General features: G+C 43.8%; 1 protein-coding gene across 3 annotated transcripts; it reads right to left on the reverse strand.

Moving 5' to 3' along the window:
* Positions 1-1,708: 1,708 nt before the first annotated feature.
* On the reverse strand, positions 1,709-13,413 carry DYRK2 (dual specificity tyrosine phosphorylation regulated kinase 2). Of its 3 annotated transcripts, XM_086884469.1 has the most exons (4): positions 13,307-13,389; positions 12,811-12,870; positions 11,905-12,041; positions 1,709-3,608 (listed from the first exon to the last, which is right to left on the reverse strand). In XM_086884469.1, exons 2-4 carry the CDS (start codon positions 12,863-12,865, stop codon positions 2,007-2,009), a joined length of 1,794 nt encoding a protein of 597 aa, XP_086740595.1. In that variant the 5' UTR covers positions 12,866-12,870; positions 13,307-13,389; the 3' UTR covers positions 1,709-2,006. The 3 variants fall into 3 exon arrangements, with proteins under 3 accessions (XP_086740595.1, XP_086740594.1, XP_086740596.1); XM_086884468.1 differs by lacking the exon at positions 11,905-12,041 and having other exon boundaries at positions 13,307-13,413; XM_086884470.1 differs by lacking the exons at positions 11,905-12,041; positions 12,811-12,870 and having other exon boundaries at positions 13,307-13,384.
* Positions 13,414-13,651: the final 238 nt, after the last annotated feature.

The following is a 13,651-nucleotide window of genomic DNA, read 5'->3' on the forward strand; positions in this document are numbered from 1 at the left end:
TTTAATTTGACTAGAGGCAGGAAATTATTTTTTTATTTTAAAACGTAAGAAAAATGGTTGATTGACAGTCTAACTTTTACATTTATCAATCAACAAATAACATCTTCTACTCAGAAATAATTTTGGAGCTTCTTCAGGTGTTGACTTTTTGGCAAGAAGTTCAGCGATATGTTTCCTGAGAATTCTGTCATTTTTTTCTTTATATCCCTCCCCCAGTCATACATTAATTAAAACAAACCAACAAACAAAAATTAAGCTGTAAGTGGTAAATTAACGAATATGAAGGAGAACTTAACCGGAAACTTTCTTGGCCTCTCAGGGGACCATGCTTTAAGTAAATTTCATAATTCGAACAAGAAACTCAGTAAAATCTGTGCATATAAATGTTGTTTATAAGTAAAATTACTGAGGTTTAATGCAATCTATTCTAGTGTGTCTTGTTCTAACCCTTCTGGATTATTCTACTTTGTTTAAAATTCCCTTTATGTTTTATACATCCAATGTAGACCACAGCCACTGTACACATTACAGTAGTGATCTCAGATTTCAAACTGTTCCTGTTGAAAACATGCTACAACATGTGAATACCTCTCTCATAGGTCTAGATACTATTTTTTAGTAGACCATTTTTCTTCCATGAATGCAGTTATAAGTAAAAAAACCCCAAGCATTAGCACACACACATGAACAAATCTACACATCTCTAACTCTTCTTTCAAAGTTAATTTTCATCTACAAATGCCAAAGATTAAATCAAATTCCAAGCACCTAGCTTTCCTTTGATGATTTTCCCTTATTAGAAACTATCTAGGATGGTGTCTTCCAACTGAAAAGCTCTCCACTGAGGATCTTTCCTTTTACAGTTAAGCTGTCTAAGGTGAAGTACTCCTCTACAGGAAGCAATGTTGTAACGTCGTGTTTGCCCCTACATGCAGATTTGATCTGAAGTGTAAATGTACCACAGAAGTCACAGTCGCTCAAACACTGTCAGAGGAAATAAAAGCAACCTTGAAATCCATGTAGTTTAACAGTCTGGAAGTTACAGTATAAAAGTGACAGAATGAGCACTTCTGCCTAGGTGATTTTGGGAGATCAAGCTGCACGTTAGAAAAAACACAAGAGAAGAGATGGGGGGGAAAAAACAAAAAAGGAGAACCTGTGTGAATGCTCAATGTTACAGACCTTAAACAAAGTTCAGAACATTTTGCTTTACCAACCAATCAGCCACTTTCAAATTCAGAGAAACAGATATATTGCCATTTTCATGCTTTCCAAGACTACCTGTTCCTCTCACTCTACCACATGGCATGCAAGGCAAGAGTCATTTTAGCCCCGGTGTTATTTTTTGCATTATGTTTAAATGATCATTTTAATCAAAGCCCATTATTTTTAAATAGAGAAAGTATTCCATAGGAGGTGACAGTATTCTTAGTGATTCCATGACTTTCTCTGGGCTACCACATAAAAAATGACAATAGAACACGCTATGGCTCCACTTTAAATTACAGGTTTACAAGTGCTTAACTGAATTCTTTGAGTATTCTTTCTGGAGTCCAGTCAGTCATAGATGTGAGTGTGCACAGAAGACAGACGAAACCCAATAAATCCAAAAGGTAGTCTTTCAAATTTACCCCAGGTTAAAACTAATATGAACCATGGAAGAGAAAGGTTAATACCTTTGATACCACGCTGCAATGAATGACAGTCATGTTGTAACCAGTGGCCTGCCACTGATGTTTATTACTGTGTCACACTAGTTACAGTAAGGCTAATTGTACTGTAGAAGACAAACATTTTAAAAAATAAGTAGAAAAACTTAAAGCATTGTCCCCGTATTTTTATAAAAACAAAATTAACATTTTAAATTACATTTAAAATGAGTGCTGAAAGATACAAATGAATAGATTTATTGAGCAAATAAAAATGCATATCTGAGCTAATTTTTCATACAAATAAGGCTCAGCCACATTGTATCTCTCATATTAACAGCATTGGGTTTTTCAAACTCAGCTAACAAGTTTTGGCAACACTGTTCTTTGCTGAATATTCCCATTGGCATCCGTCATCTGTGCCAAATTAGTCCTCAGTTTTGAAGCTGAGCTTGAAGTTGGAGGTAACTTGGAAATTGAAGTTATAGCACCAGTACTCTCTGTAATTCTCTTTGCTGAGGCCTTTTCCCCAGAAGGGGGTTTTGGCAATCGTCTCCTTAGCCAGGGATGCCGCAAAGCCTGGCTGGGTGTCATACGGACAGCAGGATCCCATTCTAAACACTGTTTTAAGAAGTCAAGGAAGAGGGGATCATCACATCCCTTCAATGCGTTACCCCACTCTCTGCTCTCTGGCGGGCCACGCAGTTTTCCCCTCCGAGAGCGTCCACCATTAAGTATTACAGAGCCATCAGACAAGGTTGTGATGCTGCAATAGCGGGGATAACCCTTAGAGCTCACAAAGTTTTTTGCTCGCTTGGATGCATCTAAGAGTTTTGGAGAAGGCATGCCCAATAGCTCAATCATACAAGCCAGCTGGTCTCCTTCATCTTCTCCAGGTAAAAGTGGATAACCAGTCAGAAGCTCTGCTAGGATACAGCCCAAGCTCCACATATCTATGGGCATCCCATAACGAGCACCAAGGATGACTTCGGGTGCACGATAAAACCGTGACTGAATGTAAGTGTAGACACGCTGATGCTCGTAACAACTTGAGCCAAAATCAATCACTTTAATACCACTTCTACCCTGTTGTTTCAACAGAATGTTCTCAGGTTTAAGGTCACAGTGAATGATTCTGTTTTTGTGCAAAGCATCCAAGCACTGCAAAATTGAGTGGGCAAACTTCCGAACCAAAGGTAGGCTAAAGCCCTGAAACTTGTTTTTCTTTATTAATTCATAGAGGTTCATGCTCAGCAACTCAAATGTCATGCAGATATGGCTCCGGAATGTGAAGTTTTCCAACATGTGAATAACATTCATGTTGTTATCCTTATCTTGTTTCCGGAGATGTTCCAGGATCTTAATTTCTTCCGCAGCTTGGCGGTGGAAACGTTTTTCATTTCTCACCATTTTTAGTGCCACATGCTGATGCATCTTGTGATCGTAGGCCTTCACCACCTGCCCAAAGCTTCCTTTCCCTATAACTTTCAGCACTTCATACCTGTATGCAATGTGATCGTGGGGTACTTGTATGTAAGACCCCTGATCATCATCATACCCACAGTTGTTTGAACCACCAATCACGCCTTGCCGCTTCTTTGCATTTGGACCCAAGAAGTATATTTCAGGGTAGCTAAAAATCTCATGATGCTCAAAAGCTGTTAATTTTTGCATGTATTGCTTCATTGCTTGCTCTGGTGTGGAAACAGAGGATTTCGCCTTCCCTGTTCCATCTGTAGATTTTAAAGAGCTGGAGCTCCCTTGTCGCCTGTGGGCACTCTCTGACTGTCTGTCCTGAACCACTGGCAATCCAGATTTGCCTAGCGTTGTAAGTCCATTTGGCTGAGTTGTCAGAACCGTCCTCTTGTTACTATTATCTTCAAAGAGTTGCTGAACCTGGTTTTGTCCATGGCTACCAACATGTAGGTGCTCATTCATTGTGTGCTTACTGCCTCCAACCTAAAATTGAAAATAAATACATACCCAGTTAACAAGAAAGACATGAACTCCATGCTTCTACATTCACTCTCCAACCCTCCATTCTCCCTAATAACCTCAAAACAAAGTGTCTTCTTAGATGTCAATTGTTTACAGAGAAGCTAAAAAATACAGCACGTATACTGTGATAGTGCTGGATGCTATTAAATTTCCTGATTCTCGTTTCTCAAGTGCTATTTTCACGACTCTCCAAAATGTCTGCAACAAGGCAACCACAAATGTGCTACCATGAGAAGTTAACAATATCTCCAAGGAACCTTTAAGGCAGCAGACCTGTAACATCAAGATGCATGCTAGAGGGACAGCAGACTTTATAAAAAATAGTAGCTGTTTTATAGATGCTGATGATAACATACAATGCCTGCCAGAACTTACATGGCTTATGCTCTCATCACCTGTTCTCAGAAATCAAGTTTTTAACTTGTTCCTAAATTTGCTGTATACTGAAAGTTCCAGATACGTTTTAAAGCAATAATTAATGTGCTTTGACATGCACAAAGAGGAAAAGAACCCACACATTTCTCAAGTTCAAGAATGAAACTTACTACTTGCAATTGAGACAGACACAATTCAGCAAAACATTCTGATCAATGAAGAATAAGCACACCTTTAGCACTTTCCCAAACCAGTCTAACAGTAACTTTTAACACATACGATATTTGGGGCCTTATGCAGACTTGAGTAGAGAGCAAATCTTTGCCTTGAGGAGCATACAATAACTTTATTTTAAAGGAATGGAAAAATAGCATTAATAGATTTGAGAAATTAGACTTGCTCTTGACAGCGCGTACACGGGAATAAACAGTAGCATTCAGCATTTTCAAGCAAACAAACAGCAAAGTACTGGGGTGTGAAAGCAACTATTTCTTCAAACCTGCTATTTTTAAGAAGAAACAAGAAATCTACAAGCATACCTGCCACTAAAATAGCTGTCTTTGAATTCCTCATTTGCTCTCTAGTAGAGGATAATTAGTTTGTCTTCTGCCTGGTCTTACACAAATGTGGGAAGAATTCCCCTGCTGTCTCTCCAGCTGATTCACCAGTCTTAATATTTATGTCAAATTACTAACGAAAAGTTCACTGATACTGTCAGACAGATGATCAAGCTGGGGTTGAGAGCAGTTTTCATCTGAACCGTATTTTTTTATAGGCAGCTAAGGATAACACATTCCCTGTTCACTTAGGGTTGCTGAAATGAAATCAGAAAATGACAGTTGTGTGCTGTGATATGAGGCAATGAAATCTGTGCTGCAACACAGAAGCGCTTCCTAATGAGAAAACCCAGACATGCGAGGCAGACTCAAGCATACTTTGTGCTTCTGTTAAGGCATCAATCTGATATGGCAGAAGCATATTTTTGTATATTCAGTAACTTGTTCCCAAAGACTTGCCAGCTGGACACCAGCTTCACCTTTGGACAGTATTTTGAAATTTGCAGCTCTGAAACTCACATAATGTAAGAACAAGGGCTTTCAGGGACTGCTTCTGCCAAGCTGACTGCTCTTCTGATTCCACTTTGACTGATGTCGAATAACTGGTTCATTCATCATTGCAGTTGGACTGTGTATGCTTGTTTGCAGAGAAATTTAGGCTCACGCTACCAAATTTGATCAGTCCCATAGGAAGCACTACCACACAATCACGGTTCAGAGCAAAGATATTTGTATCACTTAAGCACTGAAGATATACAGGAAATCAACAAAAACTCCCTTCCTAGTCTGATGTCTCAAAAGCACCAAAAATTAAATCATTAAGAGGACTTAATCATGCCTACAGGCAATTCCTTCAGGTCAAGTTTGAGGCGCACTGCAGTAGCAGTTTCCTGAAGGCTGCCCTGATCCTCTATATAAACAGCAGTTACTGCAAAGAAAAAAAACTAAAATTGCCCCAAGAGCTGCTAAATCACCCATTTCAGAAGAACCAGATCTAGTTAGTAAGATGTGTCATAGGTTCAGCACATGCAGCACTGCAGAACTCTGCAAGAAAGGCATAATGAAGAAGCAGAGTAAACATACAATTCCAAAGACTCAAGCTAGGAAATTCTAGGTACAAAAATTTATTTTCCAACACTAATTGAACAAAAGCAGAACATATCCTGACAAACAGGGAATAAGCAATACTAATGTAGGCAATGAGGAAGAAAGAGTAGCACTGCAAAAGTAATCTTTAAGAACTTTTTAACCCAAGTACTCATTGACACAGCTCACATCTTGAATTTCTTTTTCCTCAAGTCACCTGTTTTCACAGTTAACTATTTTCCATCATTCCTAAGCACTGCTTACATCAGTATATGTACTAAGAAGTTCTTCAGGTCTTGGAAAAAGCCTGATATATTTATTCCTTCTCAACAGGGACTAAAAAGTTCTTTTTTCTGAAAGTGTGTTTGTGAACACATTCTAAAGTGTAAACCATGTCGCTCTGCTTCTGGCATTTTCAGGCAGATTCATGGTTTCTCTTGATGCTAATAGGTTGGCACTTTTTTTCCAAGCAGCAGAATGAAATCACCAGCATTATTCCAACTTCAACCCAAATCCTAAATTACTGGTTTTGCCAGTTTCAGTCAGCTGCTGCTTGGGAATGCAAATGCAGATGCAGACAGTCGCACTAGTTTTCTTTGTAGAAAACACCACATTATCAAAGGCTCTATTCCAAAAGCTGAGCAGGAGAAGAGAGCCCATTCTTCTTTCAAAAAAGTCCAACAGGAGTTTTAGAGCTATCAGACACAACACAACCACAAAGTCCATGTGAAAAGCGGACTTTCCTCATCTACTTCCAACCTGGACTTGCACCAGTCCTTTGCTCTGCCTATCTACTTCTGGCTACTTGGGTGTCTGAGATTGCTGTCAAGCTCAGGCTTGCACTGCTCACAAGCTCCACAGGCTTCAGCAGCAACACCTGAAGTTCCTGAACCACAACTAATGGGCTTGGCAAGCTACAAAAACTACAGCCTTCTCAGCCCAGTACCAAACTGTTCTTGGTATGCAGAAGCTCCATCAGCCTTTCAACCAAAACCACAAGCCTGAGAGGTTTTTAACATGTCTCCATTTTGCTTCTGCAGAAGGACCTGCAAATTCCAGAACCAACAACCTACACAACTGATTATCTGCATTCACTTATGAAGCTTGCCAATTATATATTGTATTGTCTGTGCTCAAACCTATCCACACCTGCTAAGATCTACGTATTTGTGTAGCACACATAATCAAAAACCTACTGTTCTAAGTCTATAAATAATAACTAAAAAACTATAATTAAAAAAATAACTGATGAGCTTGAACTCATCTTCCTGAATTTTCTGACACCATCAATTACATAATAGCAAATGTTACGGCATTCCTTTTATTTCTTAGCAGATTCTCATAACTTCAAAATCACCATTAAGATTTTACTTTTACTTTGGTATGTTCATTTACAGAAGCTGATGACTATGTCAGAAACATTCACCCAATCTTTGAAGGAGATACACCAAGCAAAACAAAACAAACTACACCCTAAACTATGATAAATACATAAAAAAAACCCCAACAAAACTTTAATTTGAGGGTGGTGTTATTTGGGTTTGTTTTGCCTTCACAAATGGATTTAGGAACAGAAGTAGAACAGTAACTTACTATACTTCAGCTACAGACCTATAACATGGAAGTAGCATAAAAATGAATCCAGCCAGCTAACAAGGTGGCAAACCCATTTACAATTCCTTTCCAGTGCATTCACCCAATGCATTAATCTGTTTCAAGATCTTTTACAACACTACTTACAGGACTGAACTGCACAGAAACACATACCTCTTCTCAACTTTATCCTCCAAATGCATCAAGATATTATGTAATTGTATCATATTTCATCTTTGTAACAGTCATTTTGTGTGATTATTAGTACCCTATAAAACTATCCAAGACAGACACATGATTCAGCTATATATTATCATTTTATTTTGAGCAAAACCACACAAAAAAGATTTTGCTGTCAATCAAAATCTAAAAAGGTTTGTAAAATGAATCTTAATAATAGAGCAATCATGATGGCCTGCTGAAATACTGCACAGGAATAAGATGTCATTATCAGCTATTACTTAGCAGGGATGAGGACAAAGGGAGAAACAGTGTTCTAAAGTAGTAACTTAATTAAAGAATAATTGTTACACTATATACCCCTTTCTTCACAGCATTTCTGCAATGAAATGAAAGCATTTCTGAGCGTGCCAGTTTCAGCCCAAAAACAAATACACAAGAGGCATATGGTATCAGGTGTAGAATGCTTCACTGCCTATTTTGTTGACTACAAAACAAAAGCTTGAGCAAATGTACAACAGGCCTTCTTTTTCCTTGATAAACTAATTCAGCAACATTCCTCTGTTCAGAACTAAAAATACTTGCTAATTAGAACAATGATAATAATATTGTATTATCCCTAATGGTTTTATCATGAGTATGGGTTTCATACACAAAAAAAGACTAAGCCTTTGCTGAGCCTGTGGCTCAACAAGAGTGGTAGAAGGAACACAACACTTGGATTTTTGCTGTTGCTGTATCTGGTCCATATAAGCTCATGTTTTGAAAAGTTTACCTTAACTTCATATAGCAAATACTTTCACAGACTGAACTATGCCTCAAGAGTGATATGGATTCTTAATTTTTTTTCATTCTGTTAGGGGTGCAGTGAGTTTGAACACTTCTGGGACACCCTGCATTTATTACACATGATGAAACTCAAAAGGACAGTTAATGCACACTAAATTGAGCCCCTTGGGTTAGGTGAACTATACAAATATGAGAGATGTGCCCAAAAGTACTGCAGTCCTCACAGCATCACAGTCACCATCTGCTGGAATCCAAATTTCACAGGCGATCCCCACAGCCCTTGAAAGTTAAGACAGCTTCATATTCCTCCTAGATACAATTTGTAAATAGAGGAAGAAACATCCCAAGAAAACTACATATAGTAAAATCCAGGTCATGACTGCATAGTTATTTCCACTCTGAAATGTGTGACAGCATTTCTGTAGCAATTTAATACAAGAAAACACCACAATAAGAAGGTATTTTCTTTGGTTTTACCTGCTTTAAAGCAGATGACAACAGCAAAAATTGGCAGCATGTGATCTACCAGATCTTTGTATGGATGGAGTCCAGGAACCTCTGTTCCATTATAATGCAAGTCAATTAAAAAAAATTAAATTTAAAAAAAATTAAGATTAATACAATTACTGATGCAAAAGTATATGGGTAAACACTCAACACTAGTGGCAAAAGAAAATAGGCTTGCTGTATAGAAATTTTAGAAAGGGCTTGAAGGAGGGAGGGCATTGAATCATGCATTGTAAATGGTTTGTTCTACAGTACTAGACAGGAGGATAAAAACATTAATACTGCTCAAGAGAAACAGGAACAGTGCAGAATGCAGGAATATATGCCAAGTAAAGAATGGAGATAGAGCTAGGCAGAAGACAGAGACGAGTCTGGAAGAGGGACTCCCAGGTCGGGATTTACACAAGCAGAGCAGCAGGCAAGCAAGATAATCTCTCCTGCAGCATGTCAACTGGATGTAAGAACAACATCATGAAATAGGAGAGAGTGAATGGAAAAAGGTTCCAATCATCAAGGCAAGAACTTAAGGCTTCCAAAGAGAAAGCAATTACTTTGGCTGGAAAGGAAAATGAAGAGGACAAGGAGTTGGAAACAGGTTCATGTTTTCCACCATGAGGCTAAAAAGACAGCCAGGGATGGAAGAGTACACAAATAAGCCTAGGATGAAGGCACATTTAAAAAAAAATAAACAAAACCTTTCCCTAATACAACACACAACCCTGCCTGCTTAGCAACAAAGGCTGCTGTGCTTGCAAAGCCTACCACCAAAACCTCTGTCCCATTTTTTGAAGCTTCTGTAAAACATCATCTTCTCCCCCTCTACCCATGCTATTTACAATCTACCAAAAAATGAAATTTCACTTGACAGTAGGAGACCACGGTTTCAGCAGAGGCTGGATCACACAAGCAAGAAATATGACAGGTAGTTGATTTCTTCCCTGTCTGCATTAAAGGAAAAACCCTCTATCTTAAACAAAACATAAGTTCAACCTCAGCTTCTCTCACAACTAGTATATATACTATGCACACATATATAAACACCAGCAGTTCACCCACTTACGCACACTATACCTTCTGAAAGTTTGAAACACAATCAGAAATACTGTTTTTAGCTATTAAAGAAGCCAATAGATACAAAGATACAACAGAGATGGAAACAGGATAAACAAATGAACTCAGAGAAGGAAAATAATTTAAGAAAACTGAAAGGACCTATTTTAAACAGGTCTGATTGGAGGAAGTGTTGGGATGCAAACCCAATGGTTTCAATCTGTCAGTGCCAGCTGAGGTCAGGAGGCCTCAGTTTACAGAACAGATACTGCCCCCCTTTTTTTTCAGGTTAAAATCCAGTATTCTGGTGTCATATCTGATCCTCACCTCAAAAAGTTATGTTAGCCAACCACAAAATAACCACCTACAAAGACAGCATGAGGCATTTCTGTAACAGCACCCAAGGCTAAATAAACACTGTAGAGTAGGCCCTTCTTTATCACAAAGGAAAGACAGACTTTGAACAGTCAGAATTTAGAGGGACACAGATTCTGATGCATAGCCATATAATGCTTGATCAATCCTGGATGCTTCCATAGTATGCATATATATGCTACATATAAACATATGCACACACACACACACACACACAATCATATACTTGTAAAGATACCTGAAACACAGAAATGTAGCACTGAAACACCCCTTGAATGCTTTTATAAAGACTGCATCTTTACACATGTATATATACATGCACAGATAGTATATATAATACACTAACACAAAATCTTTGTATAAAAATACCAAAATTCTGTGCTTTCAGAATTAATAAGCAGTCACAGATAAAGCTGGATCACCATGCTTTCACAAATCCTAAATTATGTCTGGGCTCTGTTACAAGTGAGCCCCTGATACTGTGGGCCCTACTGTAAATGCACTTGCATGACTGGTGCCCAGGCTGTCTGCACTATGTTCCTTCCTTCATGATTTTACTAAAAACAGCCCCATAGCTGTTGCCCCAACTCTAAATCAAGCAGCACTTAAGTGGTATAGAAATGTGAAAAAAAATTGGCCTTTTATACTAGTGAAATTCAGACATATACCCTAGCTACATAAATACACAATGAAGCTGATCTCAAGTATGCAGCTCCACCTTGAATTTGCAGAATACTCTTCACTCCTTTTGGGAATACCCTGTATAAATACTAACTTTTTATTTTTTAACACAATTCTTGCTCTAAATGGATTCGAGTAAGATGTTTTACCCCTGAAGTTATATGGAAAGTCACTGAAATGCTAGTATCTAAATGCACAGTTTCACCTTCCGCTACTAGCTCACAATCACATTACCATTTAAAGCTCTGCCATATGTTTACAAAGACAGTATGTGAGCATCCACGAAGAATTCATTAATTCTAGGAAAAGTATGCCATCAATGCCTTTCGGGGTCAGTATGAAATCTTTCAGAATTTAAAAGGAAATGTATGCAATAAAAATTTCAGACATTTAGTGTTAACATGATAGTATATAGACCCCTCTCTCTACTCTGTCCTGCCTTCAGGACAGAGATACCTCCTCTTATCCATATATAGTGGCATACTTGGGAAGCTTCATTCCTAGTAGATTAACTAGGAGTGGGAGATAACGTGAGATATCACAGAACCGGAAAATAACGTCCTTTTCACGCCATCAGCGGTTCTTTATAGGTAAACTACTGCAGCAATAAAGGCAGATTCATCCAATCATTGTCCCTGAGCACAGCGATTACTATTTCTAGGGAAGACTGCGATCGGCCTGAGCTGATCAGACACGTAAAGGGGAGAGCAGCCTTCATTTTTCACCACAGTTCATACGACACTTTAATCATAGCGACTAAACTCATCTCAAAAAATGCATCCACCAGAACATCTCCTCTACGCGAGTGTGAAAAATCGAATTTGTCACTGAAAACGAGACACAAAACCAGACTGAAGGGCGGGGGGCGAGCTGGGGAGGGAGAAAGCAATGTGTGCAGTTCCAGGGTCCCAGCCTCCCAAGCAGCATGCACATTTCAGCGGAGCCTGCAGAAACCAGACGCGCGTTACTCCAGCACCGTGCGCTTCGGGGGGCCCATGCGCGCTCGGTCCCGGGGCAGACGCCCCTTCCCCGCACCCCGTCCACACCCCCCTGCCCGGGCTCACCGTGTGGGAAGCGTTGTTGGCCCTGAGCGGCGGCAATGCGAGGGGCGACGGCGGGCCTGTCCCAGCTCCTGCCCGGGAGACCCCGGCTCCGGTGCCCGGGGAAGACGGCAGCGGACGGCCGCTGTCCCCTGCCCTGCCTGCGGAGAGCAGAGGGGTGAGCAGAGCGGCGGGCGGCAGCGGCGGCCCCTCGGGCAGCGAGCCCGTCGGGGCGGCGGCGCCGGCCCCAGCGCTCGGCCGGCACCGCCGCCCGTCTTGCTTCGGGCAGAAGCCATTAAAAGCTAATCACTGCCGCGGCGCACACACGCACCGATCCGGCTAATAGCGCGGGCGGGCCGCGCTCGCCCGGCTAAACCCTTCATCCGAGATTAACCCGCCACCGGCAGGCGCCTAACCGGGAGAACGAGCCGGCTCTGCTCCGCGCACGCCTCGGGGCTGGACGGCTGCCCGCGCCCCCCGCCTCCCCCCGAGCCGTCTGGCCCGGCGAAATCCCGGCGCCGCCGGGGACCCGCCAGGAGTTCACAAGTCTGCCGCGGGAAGCGGCGGCCAGCACCGCTGCCCCTTGTCAAACGCAGCCGCTCCGGCGCTCGCGGCGATCCCCACTTCTCCTCGGGTCGTTTCCCCAGGCGATTTCTCTCGGGCCCCCGCTCACCCCGCCCCGCTCCCCCGAGGCGAACTCGCCATCCCGCACAACAGCGGCTCGCCGGAGCCCAGCGCGCAGCCCCCGACGGCCCCCCGGGCTCGGCTGCCGCGGGGGGAGGGCGGATCATTGTTCGACACGCACGGCACCTCTGCGGCGGCGGCAGCCGCGGGGCCCCCGAGCGCCCCCCGCCTCCGTCCCCCTCCGCCGGGCCTCCGCAGCCCGGCCCAGCGGTGGCGATCGCGGCGGCCCTCGCTCGCTCTCCTTACCGGCTGGGTAGGCAGCACCAGCGGCGGCGCTAGCCGAGGGTTTTCTGGTTAACATGGCCGCTGGAGAGGAGGGAGAGGAAAAGGCATGTCAGGGTGGCTCTTCTCCGCTGCTCCTCGGCCTCTACGGGCGGCGACTGCCTCTCTTCTCCGATCAGCTACACCCAGACCCAGACACGTCCTGCGCTGCATCCCCCTGGCCCCGGGCCGGCCGGACAGATCCTCCAACGGCCCGCCGTCGCCTCCCGCCGCAGCCGCAGCAGCAGCAGCAGCCACGCCGCCGCCGCAGCCCCCGGCCCAAGCTCATCACCTCCCCCGCCCCCGCCCCGGTCGCCCCGGTCCCCTCGCACGGAGGAGGGGGCAGCAGCAGGCGGCCGGACAGGACACTCCTCCTCGCGCGGCGGAGCGGGGACAAACAGCGCACAGGATCGGCAGTCCCCGCCCCGTCGGCCGCGTGCCCTCCTTCCGTCCCTCCCCGCCGCTCCCTCCCGTTCCCTACCGCTCCGCCGCCGCGGAGGCGGCGCGGCCCGCGGCTCCCCCCGGGCGCCGCACGTTTGCCCGCACAACGGCCGCGCCGGCCGCGCGCCCCGCCCGCGCAACGGCCCCGCCGCGCGGGCCGCGGGGCCAGGGCGCGCGCGGCCGTTGGGCAGCGCGGCCGCGCAGCCATGTTGGCCCCGGCGGGCGGGACGGGCTGGGCCCGGGCAGCGCCCGTGGCGCCAGGGGAGATCGGCGTGTGTGGGAACCGCGTGTGGCGGCGGAGGAGCCGCGGCACGGCCGGCTCGTCAGGCGGCGGGGCCGCTCCGTCAGACCCGAAAGACAAAGGTGGCCCCGTGGGACGAAGGAT

The sequence above is a fragment of the Cyanistes caeruleus genome, chromosome 4 (assembly GCF_971803275.1).
Source record: "Cyanistes caeruleus chromosome 4, bCyaCae1.hap1.1, whole genome shotgun sequence".
NCBI lineage: Eukaryota > Metazoa > Chordata > Aves > Passeriformes > Paridae > Cyanistes > Cyanistes caeruleus.

Coding starts and splice junctions, on each gene's coding strand:
- DYRK2 (XM_086884469.1), bottom strand. CDS start 12,865: ATGTTAACCAGAAAACCCTCGGCTAGCGCCGCCGCTGGTGCTGCCTAC. Junction 12,042..12,810: donor TGGTGCTGCCTACCCAGCCG/GTAAGGAGAGCG, acceptor TGCTCTCCGCAG/GCAGGGCAGGGGACAGCGGC. Junction 3,609..11,904: donor CCAACAACGCTTCCCACACG/GTGAGCCCGGGC, acceptor TTTCAATTTTAG/GTTGGAGGCAGTAAGCACAC.